At 39.2% G+C, this 24,553-nt stretch overlaps 1 protein-coding gene across 3 annotated transcripts in view; it reads right to left on the minus strand.

The window, feature by feature from the left end:
• Positions 1 to 9,733: 9,733 nt before the first annotated feature.
• Positions 9,734 to 24,553, minus strand: part of LOC149154613 (putative CoA ligase CCL6) — a 305,760-nt gene continuing 290,940 nt past the window's right edge. For all 3 annotated transcript variants that reach the window (XM_089440150.1, XM_089440151.1, XM_089440149.1), the window contains 3 exons: positions 10,582 to 10,764; positions 10,212 to 10,331; positions 9,734 to 9,997 (listed from right to left, as the gene is read on the minus strand). In XM_089440150.1, the coding sequence (XP_089296276.1) occupies positions 9,962 to 9,997; positions 10,212 to 10,331; positions 10,582 to 10,764 (339 nt within the window). In that variant the 3' untranslated portion in view covers positions 9,734 to 9,961. The remainder of the gene's footprint in view (positions 9,998 to 10,211; positions 10,332 to 10,581; positions 10,765 to 24,553) is intronic.

Raw genomic sequence — 24,553 nt, forward strand, 5'->3', positions numbered from 1 at the left:
AAGTGGACCACATAAATCACTGTGCACAAGTTGTAAAGGGGCTGAGGCGTGCCAAGAGGCACGTTTGTCAAAACTGTCCCGATGATGTTTTCCGAGTACACATCCGGAACAAACACCATCTCTGCAAGATACCATAGGAAGACCTGTCACCATATTTTCTTTACATAGATGCTGAAGGGAGCGATAGTTTAAGTGACCAAATCGCTCATGCCAAAGTTTGCTCACTTCATCATTATGAGCAACAAATACTGAGGAAAGATTTGATGACCCAAAGTTGTGAAACTTATACAACCTTGTGGAATCATCAGCAATACCAGTAGCTAGAATCTGTTTAGGATCTCTTAGATCCTTGATTACAACATCATGAGGTGAAAATTCAACAATTTTACCTTCACCTGAATGAGTTATCTGATATACATATAGAAGGTCGCAGGATAAGGTTGGAACACATAATACATTATTAAACTGACCATTGTCTAGATGAACAGTTCCAGTCCCGACAACATTAAGAGATCTATCATCACCAACATATATATTTTTGGTGTTACAATCATTTAAAGAAGAAAACATGGCTTGGTTTTTGGCCATGTGATAAGAGGCTCCAGAATCAATGAGCCACTCATGAGAAGGAGAGGAAGAAGATACATTTAATGCATAACCAGACTGAGATGATTGACAACGACATGCAGAAAGTGCCATTCCGGAAGTTGAAGTTGAAGTATGCTCCACATGGATGTTATGTTTCTTCATTGCGGCTTCCAAGGCTTCCATCTTCTTAAAGCATTTAGATTCTAAGTGGCCATCTCGATTACAAAAGTTACAATGTCTATCAGTCTTCTTCCATTTGTTTTTATTGGTCTTATCATTTTGCTGAAATGAACTTTCATTTTGAGGCTGAGTTGGTTTAGGACCATTCTTTTGAGGATATGACTTCTTAGGATTCTTTGAATTTGGTTGCTGCTGGGCGGCTACCGCTTTCGTGGAAGAGTTTCCAAGATTAAGAAGACCAAGGTGTAAGAGTTTTTCTTGTTCTCTTATTAAAGAATCACAAAAAGAGTCAAAGGAAGGGGCCTTGTAGTCTTTTCCTTGACAAATGAAAGCTTCCCTTGTAGAATGGAAGGTGGAAACAAATACAGAGTAGGTTGGTCCCAACTTAGTAAGGATGGAATAAATAAGGTTACTATCTTCTTTCTTAACCTTAACACCTTCCAAAAGATATCTAAGGGTCTTGAATTTGGACAAGAAATCTTCAATGCAAGAAAAATTATTAGAATCCAATGTAAGCAACTCATTTTCAAGTTGATGGGCTCTAATTTCTTTTTTAATCCCAAAAACTTTAGTGAATTTTTCCAATGCTTCATGAGGAGTCTCAAGTTCTGCAATATGGAATCTAAGATCAGGAGAAATAGACATCCCTATCAAACCACGTGCTTGATCTTGTCTATTTTCCCATTTTGCAGCCTTGCCTTCATCTTTTGGTTTCTTCTCTTGGTCTGTGACTATTCTGTAAAGACCTTTATTTCTAAGTAAATCTTCCATGTAGGCTATCCATTGGAAGTAGTTAGTGCTGTCAAGAATGACTTGGTATGGACTTTCCATTTTTTTAAAAAAACTGAAGCTGAAGATGCTGAAAGTAAGTGTTCCAATGGATAGATCTCAAAAAATTAGGCTGTTTTAAAAAACACGACTCTGAAAAAGGCTTTCGGATGAAGAAGTTATGGCTTTTTGAAAAAAAATTGTTGAAGTTGCCGGCAAAGTGCGCGAATGTGCGGGAATGAAAAAATCCGCCCCCACAAAATGGAGACTTGAACCCAAGATCTCTACTCTCTTAAAATAGCTTTGAACCAATTGATCTATACAAAAAATTTGAGAGAGAGAGAGAGAGAGAGAGAGAGAGATAGGGGGGGGGGCTTGGTTTGCGTGCTTGCCTTGAGAAAGCTCTTTTTCCCTACAAAACACAAAACACAAAACCCAACACGAATATGCAAAGAAAAACGAACCTTGCGGCTCGAAGTTAGCTTTAGCCAAAAAACTAGATATATTAAAAAAATGAACCTTGCGGCTCAAAGTTAGCTTTAGCCGAAAAACTAAATATTTTCCTCAATGTTTCTGATTTTCCGAGATCACACTAAGGTGCAGGGAAACGAGCATACGCATGAGAAAAATCCTTCTTTTCTGTTTCTAATTTGCCCAGATCGCACAGAGTCGCAGGGCAAAGAGCATACGCAGAAATGAAAGGTATAGATCCGGTTAAAAAAGGCTAAATAAACCGAAACCGAAATAAGCAGAGAGAAAATAACAGTAAACTGCAAATAAACACTGTATACCTCCCGATCTGAAAAATGACGCAGCTAGGGCTACCGGAAACCTTTTCGCGTGAAACGAAAGGGGTTCCTCACTGGAACAGATGCTCCGAACGCAACAGAACAGTCCTCTCGGCCCGAAAGCAGTCAGAAACAGCAGATCTAGGAAACGACAGTCGGATGCAGTTCTACCGGCTTCAGATTTGGATCACCAACGGACACAGCCCTCAAATAGCTCTAATACCATGTAGGAATTTACAGGGTAAGTTCCTCAGAAAGAACACCAAAAGGACACCGCTCACAACCAGATCACAGATCAATACACCAGTATTTTTGACGTGGTTAAAACCCTCAAAGAGGGAAACAGTCCACGGCCTACGCCAACGTGGCTACTACAGGCAATTTATTAATCAAAGAATGAAAATTTACATAAGCTTCTCTCATGCACGGATTACCCGAACAATGACCCTCCATGCGCTTTAAATAGAACTCATGGACCAATCGGGTGTCAAGCCACGGATCAAGTGTCGGTAATACCGAGGAGAGAATGAACCGTCGGATCACTACATATCGTGACCGTCAGATTGTAAGTTACAAAATGTACAACGGTAAAGAAACACACTTTACCTAACTCTATACCTAACTCTAAACTAAACCAAGTTGTACTTAACTATTTCCTATGTGTCGGAATATCCTAACATATCAAAGTGGTCTCAATTTCCGATAGGCTCCAGTAAGGCGTTCCTTTTGCAAATGCAACCAGACTTTGTCGCCCACCTGAAACTTGTGTGGCACCCGGTGTTGATCATGTCGTTGCTTGTACTTGGCATTTGATTTCTCAAGAATGTCATGGACCTGCTGGCGAATATGTTGGATGCGCTCAATGAAGCTGGTGGCCTTATCTGTTTCGGACTGGACATGAGCTGAATTCATGTGAGTAACTGCAAGTGGCATGGCCACATCAATGGGGCATAGTGGCTGGAATCCCAAACCCACCTAAAAAGGGCTATGGCCAGTGGAGCTGTGAAGAGCTCGGTTGTAGCTGTGCTGAACATAGGGGAGGCTCTCGTCCCATGTGCGTGGATGCTTTGAGTTATCCATGCGCAGAATGTGCACAATCATCCTGTTGACAACCTCTGTCTGGCCATCAGTTTGAGGATGGAAGGCTGTGGACTTCGTGAGTTTGGTGTCCAGCATTGACCAGAGACTGGACCAAAATGTGCTGAGAAACTGACTGTCCCAATCTGAGATGATAGACTGTGGGATCCCAAAGTGCACCCACACTCGTTCAAAGAAGAGTTTAGCAGTGGCTTCTGCTGTGATATTCTTCTTGCAGGCCATCATAATGGCCATCTTCGAGAACCTGTCGACGACCACAAAAACACAATCATTTCCATGCTTAGTGGAAGGAAGGCCTGACATGTAATCCATGGAGATGGATTCCCAAGGTCGACTAGGGGTAGGAAACGGGGTATAGAGGCCGTGCTTCTTAATGGTCGGTTTGGCAATGGCACAGGCAGTACATGATCGGATGTACTTCCCAACATCCTGTCGAAGATTCGGCCAATAGAAATAATTTTGCAGCACTGCCACTGTTTTCTCGACCCCGAAATGCCCAGCAGCCCGACTGTAGTGTGCTTCCCAAATCATCTTGGCACGCTCGCTTGAAGGAACACAAAGGTGACTGAGGTGGCATAATAGGGCATCCTGGAGGTGAAAATCTGCAACATGCCGACCCTCCAAGAGTGTCTGGTATGTGTGGCCGAATTTTGGGTCGCTTTTGTAGAGAAGTGGCCAATCAGAAGTCTCGTGCCCACAAGAGTTGAGCACGGTGGTTAGCGCCATGATCGGTGGCCGACTGAGGCAAATCTGCAACATTATTGGTGCTGCCCTTTTTATACTTGATGTTCAAGTGAAACTGTTGCAGGTATGTAGACCACTTCTGATGGTGATCATTCTGCAATTTCCCTTGGGTCTGTATGAACTGCAGAGGTCGGTGGTCTGTGTGGATGACCGTTTCCTTCCCCAAAATGTAATGCTTCCATTGTCGGCAGGCCTGTACAATGGAATACATCTCTTTATCATAAGTGGGGTACTTCCGGACTGTGTCTGAAAGTGTTTCACTGTGATATGCCACTGGATGTCCATGTTGAGTAAGGACTGCCCCAATAGCATAGTCAGAGGCATCTATCTCGACCTCAAATGGTTGTTGTAAATCTGGTAACGCGAGCACTGGTGCCGTGCAGAGGCGATCCTTCAACTCCCTGAATGCCTTCTGTTGAGATTCAGACCAAAAGAATTTTGCTTTCGCCCCGCCCTTGGTGACTTGACTCAAGGGCCAAGAAATATGAGAAAACCCCAACACAAACCTGCGGTAGAAGTTGGCAAGACCTAGAAAGCTGCGGAGCTCTGTTAGAGTGGTTGGAGAGGGCCAATCCCGAATGACTTGGATCTTGGCTAGATCGACATGCACCCCCTGTTCATCAATGATGTATCCCAGATACTGAACCTGGGTCATGCCAAAAGTGCATTTCTCCAAATTAGCACATAGCTTGTGTTGCCGCAGTGTTTGGAGAACCTGTCGGATGTGGTGGAGGTGCTCTTCCCAACTCTGGCTGAAGATCAGAATGTCATCCAAGTATACTACTACAAAGGAGTTGGTGAATGGCCGCAAGATGTCATCCATTAGCCTCATAAAGGTTGCAGGAGCATTCGTCAATCCGAAAGGCATGACCAACCATTCGAAGAGGCCCTCCTTGGATTTGAAGGCAGTCTTCCACACATCGGAGGGTTCGATTGGTACCTGGTGATATCCTGACTTCAGATCGATCTTGCTGAAATATTTCGGCCCCTTTAGTTGGTCTAGGAGGTCATCAATCCGCAGGATCGGGTACCTATTACGGACAGTGATCTTGTTCAGCGCCCGATAGTCAATACAGAGTCTCCATGTCCCATCCTTCTTCTGTACCAACACGATCGGGCTCCCACAGGGCGATGAACTCGGACGGATGTGACCTTTCTGCAGGAGCTCCTGAATCTGCCTCTTGATTTCATCGTTCTCCAGAACGGAACGCCGATAAATTGGTCCATTGGGTAGCGGCGCACCTGGGGTCAGATCGATGGAGTGCTTGACTTGACAGTGCAGAGGAACCCCTGCCGGGGAAGTGAAGATGTCTTCGTACTCCTCCAGAACCTTGTCCATCTGTAGTTGTCGTGCAGAGGGACCCCGTTTGGAGGCCGCGGCCACTGTCTTCTTCTTTCCTTGAGGGCGTATCATCAGGAAAACAAATTTCCTGGTTTTGGAAATGATCTTACTGCATTGTTTTGCAGTAATCAAAGAGATGGCGGCAGGTGGTGCTACCTCTGGTATCCTGAACAACTTATTTCCCAATGTAATAATAACAGCACGGGGCCTTGATTCATACACAGCATGTCGCTTCCACAAGTATGGTTGTCCTAGTAATACATCACAAACTTCAAGGGGAGCAATGTCACACAATACCTCATCCGTGAAGGGCTTGATGTTGTATGGAAGGTGACACTGCTGGCTCACGCGAAGATCTCGTCCTTGGTGAAGCCACCCAATGGTGTATGGTTGTGGATGTGTTGTGGTCGGTAAGCCCAACTACTTCACAACCTCTGCCGAAATGAGGTTCTTTTGACTCCCGCTATCAACAATGAACTGTATCGGGGAGCCCTTTACCCACATCTGGGAGTGGAAGAGACGCTCCTCCTCCTCTGGATCTTCGGATTCATTTTTCTGGATCTTTGCGGTAGCAACAGTGGCGCTGGGATCCGCATCAATGATCTGCTTCCCTTTTTCATACCCCTTATCGGGTTCTGACTCAGAGTCGGAACATGCATCTGATTCTGAAACCTTTAGCTCAGCCACCAGTGACTGCTTGGCCCGACACTCACTTGTGTTGTGAGTGGAGCTCTTATGGAACTCGCACCATTTTCCAGTGTCCTTTCTCGGCTTCGCGACGCTGTTCTTTGCTTGCAGCTTCGGCTGGTTGTCTTGGGCTGTCCCGCCTTGGCTTTGTCCTTTGTTCTATGGTTTAGGGGCACCTTTCCCCTGCTTTGGATTCGCAGATCCAAAGTCTCGCTTCTTTTGTTTAAACTTCTGCTCGACTTTGACGGCATATCAGTATGCTGCGCCGAGCGAGGGGATGTTTAGGAACTGTATTTCTTCCTGGATGTACTTGTGCAGGCAGCCACGGTATTTGAGTATCAAATGTTGCTCCGAATCCTTGATACCCAACTTTGTGCGAAGGGTATGGAAAAGATTGGTGAACTCCGACACGTCTTGGTCCCTTCCCTGCCGCAGCGTGGTCCACTTTATGTATTCATCCTCATAGCTTCCGACAGGGTAGTACTGCTCCTTGATGGCATCCCGGAACGAATCCCAGGTGGTGCGGCTGAAAATAGTGAGCCAGTACTTTCATCCTTCTGCTCGCAGTAGGTTTCCCACCAGTCTTTGACGTGGGGGGTTGCTTTGAGAAGAGCAAAAACAATCTTTTCCCGACTCGAAAATTCATGAACAGAAAAATAACCCTCTAACAGATTTAACCATTTATCTACGGCATCTGCGTCTATCTGACCCTCGAATATGGGGATTTCAAAATTTACTTGTACCTTAAAGGGTGTGGCATTTCCAGAGTAGCTGCTGGAAGCCGATGCGTTGCTTCTGGGTAGCCGCTGAAGGATCTGGGCAAAGTTGTCCATCATCGCGTTCCATTGTCGCTCGAGGGCTTCTTCGAGTAAGATTTTGATGGGATCTCCTGCCCCCTCGTCTTTCTTCTCGTCCGCCATGGGAGGCCGTCGGGATTTGCGAGGCTGGTCTTGCAAAGGTTCAACCAGTTCAAGCCCTAACTCCTTATATCCCGACCTTGTTGGGGACATGCAAAGAAAAACAGAGAAAAAACAGACCGCTCTGATACCACTGATCCGGATTTAAACAGGAACGCAACAAATTACAGAGATAACCATATACACAAGGATGCAGCAGAAATAATACTTCATTTCATTAATGAAAAATACTGAAATATGCTTACAACCAGAAATGGAAATAAACCAGCTAGGGCGATGGTAGCTTATCTCTGAGAAGAGATGTGATGGCTACATGCCTCTGAACTGTGTTACAATGAGGCTCGAAGGCCTATTTATTGTGGAGAAACAATGGAAAACCCTTAACATTCCAAAACCTAACCCTAGGAGATGAAACGCCAAACTGTGGGCCCCGTTTGGGGTAAATTGGTACATCAACTTCCCGGGGTCGTAACTTTGGCATATGATCTCCGTTTGACACGTACAATAGCTCATTAGAAAGATCTATCCAAGCACTATCATTGTTGGAACAGGCAACATCCCACGGATTCCCCAAAAAACGTCGTTTAGGGCCTCAAAACAGCTCCGGAAGTTCAGGACCCGAAAAACTGTTAAAAATAGTAAGTTGTGCTACAATTAAGAAAACTGAAAATGCTGAGAAAGACAATGGTGGGGGTCCAGGTGGACTTGGCAGGTGGCCACCAATATCCACCTGGATCACACAGTCACATCATGGCTTTTCACTGCTCTCCACGTACGAAGACTTGATTTTGCAACTTTTCCACGCTATCTCCATCCACATAGCAACAACAAAGGATGGGAAAACAAGCAAATACTCATCAAACTCTCTATTTCCCTCGGCCCATAAGGGGCCAAGGCCCAAGCCTTCACGGGCTTTGATACCAAGATAAATTTTGATAATTGATCAAATAATATTACATATATACATGAATTGTTGTCTCAAGATAGGTAAATTATCTTGGACACACAATCAATTTGTTGAGAAAATATCTCAACCACACACCAATCTAAAAAACAACTAGATCTAAACAACTCCTAGAGAATAAGAGTAAACTCTTGTACATTGAATAAATCACAACAAAGACAAATAAGAATTATATTTCCAAATATTGCCAATTAAATTTTTCCACATATATATATATATATATATATATATATATATTATTACATATAATAATTACAAATATAAATTATTATTATTTAAATTAAATTTTATTTTATTAATAAATACAAAATTACAATATAAAAAATTAAATCAAATCAATTTTTTTTTTTTTAAATTAAATCCATATTATTATTATAATTTAATCTAACACTTCATCTATTCATCTATACAACATCTCTTTGAACCTCTCAACATAATAAGTAATCTAACTATAATCTCCTAAACCAACCCCTTTCATATTTTTCATTATATATTACCTTTAATCCCCCTCCACATTAAAAATATAATCCCCTCCGCATTTTGAATTATCCTCCCCTCCACGTTTTGAATTAGACACAAAAAGATAACAAGTACTCTAACTACAATCTCATAATCCAACCCTCTCATATTTTTCATTATATATTACATTTAATCCTCCACTCCACATTTTGAATTAGACACCAAAATATATATATATATATAAATAATGGTATAGCGCTAATTTAAAGCTCAATGGAATTTTCTTTGAAATAGCTACACCGTCGGCAAGTTTATTTATTCTCTTATTTTCATCCTTACAAAAAGGGCTCTTAGTTTCATTTTTGTAAGTTCAATTGTATTTGAAGAATGGTTCTCTCAAAATAATAACCTGATATGAAATCATAATAAAAGTTATTTCAATACATGAAAATGTAAATTCTCAAAATAATAACCTGATATGAAATCATAATAAAAGTTATTTCAATACATGAAAATGTAAATTCCTCTTATGCAAGTAGAGATGCAAATGTTCCAATTAATTAATTCCTTTTGTTTAAGTGAAGTTGCTTGCGTTGAATTTATGCATTCGAAATTACTAATCGGTAGAGTTACCATTGTGGTGGGGAGCAACATGCCCCCTTCTCATAATCTTTTCTTTTTATTCCCGGTTTGACCTGGGATAATGTAATCTTTATGCATTGTTTGTGATAGGTTGAGAAAAGAAAAATTTAGCTAGGTTAAGGGGTAGGTATTGGTAAGAGATTTTATTGTATAAAACGGATGTTTTATATTTTTTTTTTTTAAAGAATACCAGAAGAAACAGGGTTAGGATTGGACTACAAAATCTATGAAGACTAAATCTGTCCACCTAATCATTCGAACACATACTCAAAACTAAATATTTTATATCCTTAAAAAAAATTAAAAAACAAATAACAACTAACAACCAATTATAAACTAATTCATGAAAGTATATAAAATTATTTCCAGTTTTAATCAATTTGGAATGGCCATGCGATTTTGGTAAGGATGTAGGAAAGTGCCAAGGTACATATTACTTTTAAGAAGAAAGATGTCCTAATAGTGCCAAATGAAAACTCCTTGGAGTAAAATGAAATAATCTTTTGACAAAGCATCAATCAAACATGAACCTCGTTTAATATCACAAGCAATCATGTGCCGAAAAAAATAGATGGAATAAATAATAGAATAAAAAATATTAAGTTCACAGACCATTAAGAACGCTGCCCTGGAAAATATTATACAATTAAGTTGTAATAAACTGCTCAGTAATGTAGCATTCTTATGCATATCTAAAAGATAAGCGACAACCATATGGGATGGTCTTCAATGGTGTGATATGATGAACTCCTATTTACACAGAGTCGTCTTGTGCCTCTGTGGTTTACTTGGAGGTCTTGTAGAGGTCATCAATGATGTCCTACATCAAGAAAAATAGATCAAGTTTATAAGGATTGTGTCCATATTTGTGTAGTATGATAAACATAAACATCTTCAGAAAACAATATAGATATATTTCCAGCTGCAATGGCTGTATTGCATAGAATTTCGGGGAAACAATATCTATAAAAGGTGAGGTTGAAAGCACCACAAAGAACCAGCAACAAGTACAGTAAATATTTCAACAATCTTACCTTGTAGTACTTCAGTAATTGAGGTCGCTTCAATTTAAATGTTGGAGTGATCAGGTCCCTTTCCACATCAAATGGCTTAGGTTCAAGGTGAATACCTTTCAGCATCTCGAAACCCTTGAGCTAGATTCAACATCAAAAATTCCAACAATCATGAAATTAACAGATAACTAATAAAAATGAATCAGAACTGAAAGAAAGTTCCCAAAGATGTACTTGAGCTAGATTCAACATCAAAAATTCCAACAATCATGAAATTAACAGATAACTAATAAAAATGAATCAGAACTGAAAGAAAGTTCCCAAAGATGTATTGGAAAGGGAAATTCAAAACATGAAGCGACATCATGACGGATGATTCAGAATGTGTTACCTTGTGGTTTTTCCCAGTTGCATTGAGCTCGTGTAGGATGTATTGCTTTGCCTTCTGATTTTCGCACAAAGATTCAAAATTCCCTATTACCTCATTGGTGGCAGCCCAGCTTTCAAGTGCCTTCTGATCAGGTATAACAATTGCCACAAGAAAAGATTCGAAACTATTGCCATAAACCCATATCTGAAACATGACCAAACAAGAATGAAGAGTGAACAAACATAGCTGGCAGTGCTGACAATAAAGTTTCGTTTAAGGACCAAATTAGAAAGAAAGTGCAGTGTTCCCCCTCACAATGCATGTCCATTTTGGAGATGCTATTTTCAGCATAATAATGTTCAGGAGTTTGTAAACAAGGAGATGCATAGCATCATTGAAGTTTTGCAGGTGGATCTTCTGTAAACCAGGCAGGTCTGGAAGTTGGTTCAATCTGTGAATAAGCAGACATCTGCTGTGGGCAATTTTAGTGCTGATTGCATGTTGCTTGATTTGCAAGAAACCTGAATTTCAGGCCAGCATCTTATAAAGGTGTCTTCTGGGTTCAGAACAGAGAATTCTGACGCAGATTTGGAGGAGTTTGAGCCAGAAAAACAGTCACAACACATTCAGCATCAGAATTTCTGGAAATTTCAGCCCATAATCTAAGTGATGGTTTAGAAGTATTTGTGGCATATCTAAAGGACGCATCTGCCATGGAGATTACTTTCAGATCCGTCAGGCAACATGAATGCTCTGCTATTGAAGAATATTTTGGGCATGAATTACACACCTATCCCTACAAGCAGGGAGGATCCACTTAGAGGCTATTTGCAGACCTATATCAGTTATTCATGGCAGAAGTGAGGGCAGTAACCTTTGTGCCTATTCCAGGCAGCAAACAGGTTATAGCCTATTCCTTATTCTTGGCGGCAAGCAGGTTATAATTAGCATTGTGTTGTTGAAATATCAATGTAGATCTATCCGGCATTAAAAAGGATCAAATTTTTTTAAGTGTAAATTTTTTTGACCATTTAAAATGGATTTAAGCTACTGGCAATATCATCCAACTCCATAGAAACAGAATTTAAAATACAAATTTGATTATAGAGTCTTAATTTATGTGTAAATATGATATATTTCTAATTCTTTATATAAGCTACTCATAATATCATCCAACTCCATAGAACACAAATAAAAATACAACTTTGATTATAGAGTCTTAATTTATGTGTAAATATGGTATATTTCTAATTCTTTATATACCAGTTGTTATATGAGGTGTAAATATCAAAAATATATATATATCAGGCGATCGAGTTCCAGGAAGCCTTTGGATCGATGCAGGCTAGGGTTTGAAAAACAATTCGGTGCATTATTCTATGGCCTTGCATTTTGTGGACTGAACGTAGAATTGCACGGTTTACGGCGGCTCGGCTCGGGTTTCATCAGGTCCCGTAGTGGCATTGAACTTTGCAATAAGAGATGCGGGGTTAAGATCTTGTGAAGCGCGCAACCAGACTGTTATTTATCGTGATGAGCAGCAAAAGTCGCATTGTTGTTTTGTGATAGTTATGGCAAACAGTTTTGTGAGCAATTTGGGCAGCAGTGAGAGCAGCGAGCAGCGAACAGTGAGCAGTATGAGCAGTGAACAGTGAGCAGAGCAATTTGGGCAGCAGTAAGAGCAGCGAGCAGCAAACAGTGAGCAGTGTGAAAGCAGGGAGTTTTTACGCAGCGGAAGTATTGAGCAGCAAGCAAGCAACAACAAATGCATTCAAACATGACAAAGGAACCAGAAATTTCAGAACATGTGGAGACAAATGATTTAGGACAAGTGAAAATTGCATCATCCGCCAAAGCTGGGAAGTGGGTTTGGGTCAATGCCAAACAATATCGGGGCATTTTAAAACGAAGAATAGCTCGTCTAAAATGGGAGCAAACAAGGAAGAAACTCCCTCGCAAAAAGCACCCAAACAAGTCTCCTCCACAAGCACGTGGCAACAAGAAGCCCAAAGGAAAAACCATTGATGATTTTGCCTTATATAGTCCCACATCCACACCTCTCACCTGGTCATCTGATCTTTATGTGAAAGAATTGTTAAATGCAAAACAAAGGTTGGAGGTTTTAGAAGCTAAAGGGCAGGAAATAGATCATAAAATTCATATAATAACGGCTGAGAACAAGGCGTTAGCAGAAAGCAATAAAATTTTAGAAGAACAAGTGGCATTGCTACAGGAAGCTCTCCTGATAGGGAAGACAGAATGGCAACGCATGAAGGTGGATGTGCAAAATGTAAAGAAATCTGTAGTGGAAAGTACAGAGGTGGTGAATGTGAAATCATCCCAGGATAAAGGGAAAATGATTGTCCAAATAAACAACCATGAAGAGAACGCAAGAGAAGAAATGAAAGAAGATTCCACCAAAGTTTCCAAAACTTGGGCTCAAGTTATTAGTAATTCTGCTAATAATGTTGACAACATGCAAGATAGTGAAGGCAAGGAAAGACAAAATAGGGCAGCAAACATAATTATTAAAGGGGTGAAAGACTATGGAAAAAATGAATGTACTCTTGACCTTGCAAGAGACTTCTTGAAAGACAAGTTGCTATGGCAAGGACAAATATACCAAGCATGGACGGTGGGTAAGTTTAACAGGGAGAGAGCCAGGCCCATAAAAGTCATTATGCCTAGCTCACGTGATAAATATATTATTCTAAGCAAGAAGCATCTCTTGAGGGGTTCTCGTTTTTTCCTAGAAGAAGATTTAACTGTAAAACAACAGGAGGAAAGAAGAGAAGAAATTTTAAAGGTTAGGGCAGCAAGAGATGAAGGAAAGAGAGCATGGGTTATAAAGGCAAAGCTGTGATAGCGCAATTTGGACCTCCTTCCAAAACAGAGCAACAAGATGGTAATAAAGAAGAGGCAACAAACTCTTCAACAGGAAATCAGAAAGCAAGGTCAGTACAGGAAAACAGGGACAAAGACTCAAATGTGAGTCTTGCACGTCAAAATAAATAGCAATCAAGTCATACCCAGGTTTCCTTGAGATTAGTTTGTTGGAACTGCAGAGGTTACCCATGGAGACGAGGACCTGGGTTAGGGCCTATTGCGGAAAATAGAGACATAATTTGCCTCATAGAAACACATGAGCATGAAGGGTGCAAGACACCTTTGTTTGAAGGATACTGGAAGATGGCAGTGTGGAACAAGGTAGCAGGGAATGGCAAAGGGCACGGAGGTATCATGGTTTTAGTAAGGGAGAAAGAAGGTCATCTCATTCAGTTAGAAAAAGAAGACTCAAATAAGCAATTCATTTGGTTCAAAATATCAGAAAATGGAAACCACATCAGAATTGCAGCATGCTATTTTGCGCCACAGGTCTCAAAAATCTACAAAGGTAGAGGGCTTGACCACAAAGATCCATTTGCAGCTTTAAAAGCGGATATTGCAACATATTCTCAGCTAGGTGAAGTCCTTATAGTGGGTGATTTCAATGCTAGGACTGCAAGTGAGCAAGCTAGCATCTTTGTTGTAAAGATGATTGTGACCCTATTTGGCTTACACAAGAAAGCAATCATTAGTGGGAAAGAATTTCAGAGGACAAGGGCTGCAATCTCTTTGGTGAACAATTGCTTACTCTATGTGGGGCCTTTGATTTAGTCATTTGTAATGGCTTGACTAGATGGGCAAAGTCCGGTAATTTCACTTGCAATACTTACAATGGAGCAAGTGTGGTAGATTATGTAATTTGCTCGCATGGTTTGTGTGAGAAAATGGAAGAAGTTTTGGTTGGAGATCAGCTGTGGGATTTGAAATCAGATCACAAGCCAATTTATTTATGTTTCTCTTGGATTGGAAAGAAACAATTAGAGTCAAAAATTCAGCATGTCCAACAAAATTTCCCACAGGGCAGAATTCTTTTGACCCCAGAAAATTGTAATACCTTCAAAATGACGTTAGAGAGGCTCTTTGAGAAGGAGAAAATTACAATTCACAGCCTTCATAGTCATGAATTAACACATTTAATTCAATACGCACTTGCAAAGTGCAAAAGAACAAAAATCAAGAAGTCTGAAACAAATTGCTTTCCGGTTAATGCTTGGTTTGACGAGGAATGCAAAAAGGCAAGGAGAATCTGGAAAGAGTCAAACAAGGACAACATAAAGCTCAAATCTTACAAGCATTTATTAAGCAAGAAAAAGGTTGATTTCATGGTTTCAAGGAGGGAAGAACTAATCTTCCTTGGGAAAAATAATCCCAAATTATTTTGGAAGGAGCTCCAACCGAAAAAGATACAAATTGGAAATAATATTACAGCTTCTAAATGGTTTGACTATGCAAGACAACTCTATGAGCAGGTTCCCAAGGTTGACCCTCCCCCCTTGGTCAACACGGATACTAAACTCTTCACGGTACAAGAGGTAGAGATGGGTATCAAAAAGTTGGGTGTTGGAAAAGCAAAAGACTTAGCTGAACTCCAAGCAGAATATCTAAAGTGGGGCTCAAAGATCCTTGCACCTCACATTACAAAAATCTTCAACAACATCATACAACAAGGGCTCCCCACAGATTGGACAACTAGTCTGGCAATACCTCTTTTCAAGAGCGGTGACATCAATAATCCCTCCAATTATAGGACCATCATGATAAACCCTTTGTTTGCAAAGCTATTTGGAAGCATGCTAGAAAACAAAATTAGCAAGTGGGCAGAAGAAAGAAATAAGCGTGCTAAAGGGCAAGCAGGTTTTAGACCTAAGCATTCAACAGTTGATCATTGCATAACTTTAAGGCACATCATTGAAAAAGTTTGGGAGAATAAGGAAGAAGTCTTTTGTTGCTTTGTTGATTTCAGAAAAGTGTTTGACTCGGTTCCTAGGGATAAACTTTGGCAAAGAATGGAGGAACTTGGGGTTCCTAAACATTTGAGAGCAGTTGTGCATAGGCTGTATGAAGAGGTGAAAGTCAAAATTAGAACTTTGGCAGGCATTTCTGAAAGTTTTAGAAGCGATATCGGGGTCAAGCAAGGTTGCCCACTGTCTCCTACCCTTTTTGGTTTATATATCAACAAGCTTGAGGAGTGGTTAAATTCGCAAGGGGGTGATGGTATCTATTTGTGCAAGTTTGTTATAAGGCTTCTTTTGTATGCAGATGACCTTATTCTGATTGCTAAATCGGCGCTTGGTTTGCAAGAGCACTTACTATCCCTTGAGCATTTTTGTAGAAGTGTGGGGATGCAAGTCAATATCAGCAAAATGAAAGTAGTGGTCTTCTCCTATGTCACAGGGTTCGACGAACCTGAAGGTTCAAGTTCGAAATTCGGCGAACCTGAAAAAAAAATTGAAATTCGTTCAGGTTCGCCGAACCTGAAATTCGAACCTCAAGTCAAACCTGAACGAACTCGAACCTAAACGAACCTCAACGAACCTGAACGAACCTGAAGGCGAACTTTAACGAATTTTTTAAGGTTCGATTTTTTTAATGATGCACTGAGAACTTCATTATGACAGCCATGATAGCTGTTTTATCCTACCTTCACCACTGTACTCTAGACCATCATGTTGACTGTGATCATGCAAGAGTGTATTCCATTACTACAGGATCATTGTGATCTTTCTTACACCAAGACAGTGAGATCATGTAAAGATAGTGAGGGATCCGAAGATCTTTCCATTACATATATATATATATACATTGACTGTTAAGAAATAGATCCACCGAGATGAGATACTATTCCTCACTATACTGAGGTCCTTACTGTCTCATTTATTTCGAGACTGTAATGGTTACTGTGGCTCTTTGTTATGCAGGGATTGTATCCTCCGAGAATGATCATTTCTATGGCTTTGTTATTGTGCCACAATTGTAGTATATATATGTGTGTGTGTGTGTGTGTGTGTGTGTGTGTGTGTGTGTGATTGAGACAACGTCTAACATCAATCTTATTAGGCCGAGAGAGAGGTTCTATCACTGCTGTTCTTTGTCTAGAATCTAGACTTCTACAGGAGTATCACTGAGGCCTTGATGCCAAGACTGCTATGCGAGATCCATTGACACTGTGCCTTTGTCCTAGATCTTTGCTACTCCATTCAGCTGAGATCCTCACAGGTATGTCAAGATCACTAGCTGTGCAATTGTGATATGTCTAGGTAGATTTGTATGCTAAAACAGATATGCCGAGAATGTCTAATCCTTCAATCTTTGCAACGTCCATTATACAAGGTTATTCCTGCTCCATTAGACCGAGGTCATATATATATATATATATATATATATATATTGAAAAATATGTATAGTCGAACCTAATGTCGAACCTCATTCGAACCTGATCAGAAAATTCGAATTCGAATCGAACTTAATCGTTATCGAACTCGAATTCAAACTCGAACCATGTGACATAGGTCTTCTCTAAGAAAAGAAAACATAACCAACATAAGTTCTACTTTGAAGGCAACATTCTGGAAGAAGTTGCGGAATACAAATACCTCGGAGTTGACTTCAACAAAAATCTAAGCTGGAATGGTTGTAGAAAGAAAAGAGCTTTGGGGGGTTGGAAATCATTTTATGCTTTTCAAAATAGGTGTAGAGAGGCAGAGTTATGGGACTGGGAAACCACTCAAACTCTTTTTGGGCTTCTAGTGATTCCAGTGATTCTATATGGTTGTGAACTGTGGGCTAGCAGTACTTCCGACATGCAGTGGAGACAAATTGAGAAAATTCAGAAGAGTTTGATTACAAACAAATTTAAGATTAAAAGTGCAGTGCCTTATGATATCTTGTTAAGTGAAACAGGGGCTGCTCCTATTGAAGCAATTGCTATGGTGCGAGTCATAAGTTATTTAAAAAAAATTGAGCAAATGGAAGAGGGTAGATGGCCTAAGGTTGTCTTTAATGATAGATTGTGCAAGAGCAAAAAAACTTGGATGCAACAAAATAACAAATGGTTTAGTAAATGGGATATTTGCTTGAACGCGTGCCCCATAAACAACAAAGAGATAAAAGCTTTTGTTATGGAAAAGTTCCACAAACGTACTTGGGAGAAGGAGCTAAGAAGAAAGAAAAATTACTATATTGAAGTGTTTAATCCCACTCATAATCATCAACCAAAAGCATACATAGAGGCCAATATCTCTTGGAGAGCCAAAATTCTTATTGCTCAGTTAAGGACTAATTCTCATCAACTCCGTTGTGAAACAGGGCGCTGGAAAAGGCCAAAGGAAGTGTGGGAGGAAAGGGTATGCATTTTTTGTTCTTCCGAAAAAGTGGAAACAGAAAAACATTTCATTTTACAATGTGAGGCCTTCAAAGACAACAGGGAAAGTTATGCAGATACGCTGGCAGCTAGCTCTTGGGATAATCTATTTAACGAGGGGTTTGTCGAGAAGACGGGAGCATTTATTGTGAAGCTTCACAAAAAAAGGGCCGAATACATCAAGCAGATGAAAAAGCAATCTGACCCATAGGCTATCTTTAGCCTCGTGGACGTTAAAATAATTTCTTTCTTCTTCTTTCTTCTATATTTGGATAACATATGATATTACAATTATTATTTGTTATGAGTATTATATTTTTTTCAAACCAAGGTATGATAATGTAAATGTTACTAACATGACAAAATTTTTATCATATTAGGCTATAGATGCACCTTACTATTCTGGGTGCAACCACTTCTTTGTGACCTAGATGATGATGCTATCGATGAGTTGAACTTTTCCTTAAAACGGTTATGTATACAGAGAATATTAAGATAGTCATTATAAATACTTTATTTAGCTACGGAGTTTTGAATCTTGTAATATAGTCAGTATTCATTATATTTTTATTTGCATTTATAAAAGAAAATTTATTTAAGACATATTCTTTATGCTTGCCCTAAAAAAATATATATTTATTTTATATTTAAAAAAAAAAAAAAAAAAAAATTATTATAAAGCTCATCAAAAGCGAAAAAAATGAAAATTTAAATTTTTGTATTTGCCATAGCAAGTGACGAAGTAGGCCCTCTAAGTGACAAGTCAGTCTTCCCATGAGACACACCCATTCGCAAGAAAGAGACAATAAATAAGCCTATTCTCTCTCCTCCAAATAGACATCTCAGATCACACATCTATCTATGTTCAAGCGATAAAGACAAGGAGTATTTGAAGGACGAAAATCAGAAGCAGAAAGATCATATTATAGCCCTCGCTCTATTGATCAAAGGAAGCTAAGTTCTGGATGCTTTCTTGAGGTATATCTCTCTGAGGTACAGTGCGAAGGTTCTGTGCCATAAACGTGCAAGTCGGAGGCACAACATCCGTGATATCATTATGTGGTATAGTGCGAAGGGTGTACAATTTAAACCGCAGATATGAGACACCATTTCTGTGGCATCACTCGAATTTGGAGACTGAGATAGAGGACGTGATTTGGCCCTCTTAGAGACATTATCTTAGTGATATATCTTTGAGACTAGTGTGAGTTCTGAGGCAGACTTGGAGGATGTTTCTTGACCGTGTAACAAAGTTTCTGTGCACAGAATTGTGGAGGGTTGACTTGGTCCTTGGTGGCTGGTCATCTTGTTGGTTTGTTGATTTTGATGTCCCTGGTTGCATTGATTTTCTAAGGAAAAGGTCAACTGGAATTTTCTCATTGCAATTTTTCCCAAAGTAAAATCTTGTCTCCATGAGCACTGTGATCTCTATTGCTCTATTGTTTATTTGGTTGAATTTTTGAAGTATAATTACTTAATGATCTCACTGTTGTGCTCATTAGAAGTAATTGTCATAGTTCAGAAATAAAGTACTTATATCTATTATAATAGAAAAATCAACAATCCGTAGTGGTATATATTTTTGGAGGGAAAAGAAGAAAACTAATTTCTTTAAATGGATTTTTGGCTTATCTCCTTGTAAAATTACTCAAATGTCAAGTGTAGACACCAGTTGTATGAAGAATTATGAGTATCCACTTTGCATTCTTTTGACTACATACTTTTGAGTAGGCCCTCACCAAAAAAAATTGAAAATACATGAAAAAATATGTTTTTTTTTTCATTTTTCCAGTATGGGTTCACTCAAAAGTATGAAGAGATGGTACCTGTAAGATGTGGAATTTAATTCTACATCCAATGAGTATCTACACTTGACATTTGAGTAAACCTATAAAGAGATAAGTTGAAAATACAATAAAAAAATTAATTTTCTTTCTTTTTCTTTAAAAATTCATAATTATTATTTTATTATTTTACCTAAGAGTCCCATTTTAGACCTCAAAATTGCCCTAATGGCTTCCCACTAGTTTCAAATTCATATTATGGTTTCATATGGGGTTGACCTTCATCTATGCATGGTTCCACATTATCACTTATCACTTGACTAATATTAAATTCGTGTGAAGTGATGATTGTAAATGGAGGAACAATAAATTGCTCTGGAAAGTGCCATAATATCAAGCTATCCATGGGAGAATATGTATTGACTAGCCCAATGCTTTCCATTCCAATGGGAGGTGCTGATGTTGTACTAGGAGTCCAATGGCTACAATCCTTGGGTACAATATCTTTTAATTTTCAAGAACTTTTCATCAAATTTTCTACGGAAGGAAAGGAAGTCGAATTAAGGGGTATTGCAGGGAAACCAGGAAAGATAATCAGCTCTAATGGCATGACAAAGCTTCTAAAAAAGGAGCAAAGAGGTGTAATTGCACAATTATGTTCGTTAGATGTTTCCACATTGGAATCATCTATTTCTCCAGATCTCCAAAAAGTCCTGCACAATCATTCCAAGGTATTTGAGACTCCAAAAGGTCTCCCACCTATGTGTGATCATGATCATGCTATTCATCTAATTCCAGGAAGTGTTCCTCCAAACATCAGGCCGTACAGATATCCCTATGTCCAAAAAAGTGAAATTGAACGTATGGTTGCAGAAATGCTAGAGGCTGGTATAATTCAACCGAGTCAAAGTTCTTTCTCAACTCCAGTAGTATTGGTGCACAAGAAGGATGGATCATGGCACATGTGTCCGGATTATAGGGAGCTCAACAAGCTCACTATTAAAGATAAGTTCCCCATTCCTGTTATTGATGAATTACTGGATGAATTGCATGGATCAATTTACTTCACCAAGTTGGATCTTCGTTCGGGATATCATCAAATCAGAATGAAGATTGAAGACATTCCGAAAACGACATTTAGAACTCATGAGGGTCATTATGAATTTTTGGTCATGTCTTTTGGCCTTACCAATGCACCTTCAACATTTCCAGGTTTGATGAATTCAATTTTCAAACCATTCCTTAGAAAATTTGTGTTAGTATTTTTTGATGATATACTAATCTACAGCAAGTCTTGGAAGGATCATGTTGAACATGTTGACAGGGTGCTACAACTATTGGAGGAGAAACAATTATATGCAAAAAGATCCAAATGTTTCTTTGGAGTCCAGGAGGTGGAATATTTGGGTCATATTGTATCTCATGAAGGAGTTAAGGTAGACCCTAGAAAAATTAAAGCCATTAAGGAATGGAAAATTCCCACATCCATAAAGCATCTGCGAGGATTTCTTGGGTTGACAGGGTATTATCGCAAGTTTGTTAAGAATTATGAGAGAATAGCAGCACCTCTAACAACATTATTGAAGAAAGATTCATTTTCATGGACACCGGAAGCAACAAAGGCCTTTGAACATCTTAAAGAGGCAATGTGCCAAGCACCGGTCTTAGCTACACCAGACTTCACAAAAACCTTTATTGTGGAATGTGATGCTTCAAGAAATGGAATTGGTGCTGTTCTAATGCAAGATGAAAGACCCGTTGCTTTTGAAAGTCGTCCAATCAAGGGAAAGTTTTTAAGCAAAGCTATTTATGAGAAGGAAATGTTGGCAATACTCCATGCACTTAAGAAATGGCGACCCTACCTAATGGGAAGACACTTCAAGGTAAAAACGGATCATGATAGCCTTAAATACTTTTTAGAACAAAGACTATCCTCTGAAGAGCAAGAAAAGTGGGTCACAAAGATGTTGGGTTATGACTTTGAAATCATCTAAAAAAAGGAAAGCAAAATGTGGTGGCAGATGCACTCTCAAGAAAGGATGAGGATGTGGAAGCATTGTTGTGTGCCATTTCTATTATCCAACCAGATTGGATAAACGAAGCAAGGGAGGAATGGAAGAATGACGAAGAAGTGTGGGCACTTATTCGAAAGCTACAACAAGATTCCAGTACTCCTGATACATTTAGCTGGCAAAATGATTCGTTATGGTACAAAGATCACTTATACCTCTGTAAGAATTCCCAGCTAAAACAAAAGATTCTTATGGAATTGCACACTTCTCCCTTAGGAAGGCACTCAGGATTTTTAAAAACTTACCACAGGGTTAAGAAGGAATTTTTTTGGGATGGCCTTAAATCAGATATTCAAAAGTTTGTGGCGGAATGTTTGGTTTGCCAGCAAAATAAAGTTGAAACAATTAAGACACCGGGTCTATTACAACCTCTATCCATTCCAAGCCAACGTTGGGAGGAGGTTTCAATGGATTTTATCACAGGTTTACCCAAGTCTGAGGGAAAGAGTGTCATCATGGTGGTAGTTGACAGACTTACCAAGTATGCACACTTTTGTGCATTATCACATCCATTTAAAGCCAGTACAGTTTCTACTGCATTTATGGAAACTGTTCAAAAGCTACATGGAAACCCAAAGATTATTCTAAGTGACAGAGATCCCATTTTCACTGGAAATTTTTGGACAGAATTATTTTCTTGTCTTGGTACTCAGTTAGCTCATAGCTCATCTTATCATCCTCAATCTGATGGGCAAACTGACATAGTAAACAAATGTTTGGAAGGATATCTTCGTTGCTTTGTATCTGATAAACAGACACAATGGGTCAAATGGTTGCCTCTGGCTGAATGGTGGTATAAGACTTCCTTCTATACAGCAACAAAAATGACCCCATTTATGGCACTTTATGGGTATCAACCACCATCCATCACATCATATTTAAGAGAAAATTCTAAGGTTCAGGCAGTGGAACATCACATCGAACATCAACAACAAGTCCTCCAACTCTTAAAGGATAACCTCGTGTTGGCACAAAATATAATGAAACAACAGGCAGATCAACATCGCAGTGAAAGAAGTTTTGATGTAGGTGATTGGGTATTCCTACGGCTACAACCATATAAGCAAATGTCCCTAAAGCAAGCTAAGAAGGATAATAAATTATCACCAAAGTATTATGGTCCGTACAAGGTGTTGCAAAAGATTGGTACTATGGCATACAAATTGGAGCTTCCTGCAGCTTCTTGATTGCACCCAGTTTTCCATGTTTCATGTTTAAAGAAGGTTATAGGTGACAAGCTCCCAATTCAAACAATATTGCCAGAACTTGACGAGGAAGGAAAAATTATATTGAAATCGGAAGCAGTCACAGAAACAAGAACTCGACAACTACGAAATCGATCAATTTCAGAGTATCTTATCAAGTGGAAGAACTTATCCGCTGAAGATTCCACATGGGAGGATGAGAATTTTATGCAGAAGTATCCAGAACTACTCAAGTGTTGAGGACAACACTTTTTTGAAGGAGAGGGGCATGTTGGGTCCCTATAATACTAGTGATTACCCCATTACTATTGTAGTTATACCCCTTATTTATATTGTTGTGCCCCTATTACCCCCATATTGTTATTTTTGTGCCCCATAGAATCCCTCTATTGTTATTTTTGTGGCTTTATATTATTATTGTTAGGTCGGCAGGATTTTATTGTGACTCCTTAGACTCCTATATATAGAAAGGAGGTTTTGTCATTTTTATCATCCAAGAATTGTTCATTTATGTAATGTAAAGGAGGTTGCCCCCTCGAAGAGGCTGAATTCTAAGGCGTTGATCTATCTTTTCTATCTTTTCTTGAGCTGGTTTCATAACATACTATAACCAAGATTCCATAGAATAATTTCCAACAATAACTAGCACATAAAAGCCCTTAATAATTGACCATTCCATACAATAGCCACAAAATGCAAATATTTATCAAATACAAGGTAACTTACAAGATAGAATGCATGAAAAAATCCTTTATTACTCCAAAATGACATCTCCAAAGCCAAAGAATAGCTCCATAAGCAAAAATCTTTAATAGATCGCATCTCCACAAGATACAAGATCATAATTCAGCTAGGCCAAATTCTCTAAGAGGGTTGAATTCGATCCCAACTGATGATGAAAATGATTTGAGCATATCCTCTATTTATATGAGGCTTAGGTTTCCTAATTTAGGCTGGCAAAGCCCCTAAAAACAAGTTTGATCATTGAAGGAACTTGCGTTACAAGCAAACCCATTAGCTAAAGACAAAATAAGCGTAATAGCCCACACATGTGACCCGTAGCCTCCCAAATTGTTGAAGTCATTTCGAATTAAGGCTCCAAATGCTATGCCAAAGTGTGATGAGATGTCCAAATATGTGTAGATGTCTATATGACCCAAAATTTGAGGGTTGGCCCTGAAATCCACCTCAATATATCCTATGGGGTCCCAAGTGCAATTTAGGTGCCATCAAGTGATCTATGGATCTCCAATTGTCAAATAAGGCCTCTTATTTATGAATTTTCTTTGTAATGCACTGGAAATCATTCTTGTAACCAGTTAAATATTAAGTAGTTTATTTGCTATGACAAACAACAAATAATTCACACCGCAATTATTCACAAATAAAATACCTCACGGAAATTAAAATGTTGGAAGTTGAGAAATATAGAGTGCACACAAAAAAAAATTGACACCGTTATTTTTGGACAATTATCCCCGGAAAAACCCAATGTGGGAAAAGTGGTGCAGCAGATGAGGGTTTTATTATTATGCAGCAGTGAAATTTTGAGTACAATCTATGGATGCCCAAATTGGCAATCCAATCTAAGAAAAATACTCAAAAAATTACTCCCTCCTCCACAAGCAATCCCGACTCAGTCTAGCCACTTGAATTGCCTAACTCAGACTGTTTTGCACAACTTTT

Source organism: Pinus tabuliformis, chromosome 9, assembly GCF_031772625.1.
Source record: "Pinus tabuliformis cultivar Carrire ecotype Pingquan chromosome 9, CPIR1, whole genome shotgun sequence".
Classification (NCBI taxonomy): Eukaryota; Viridiplantae; Streptophyta; class Pinopsida; order Pinales; family Pinaceae; genus Pinus; species Pinus tabuliformis.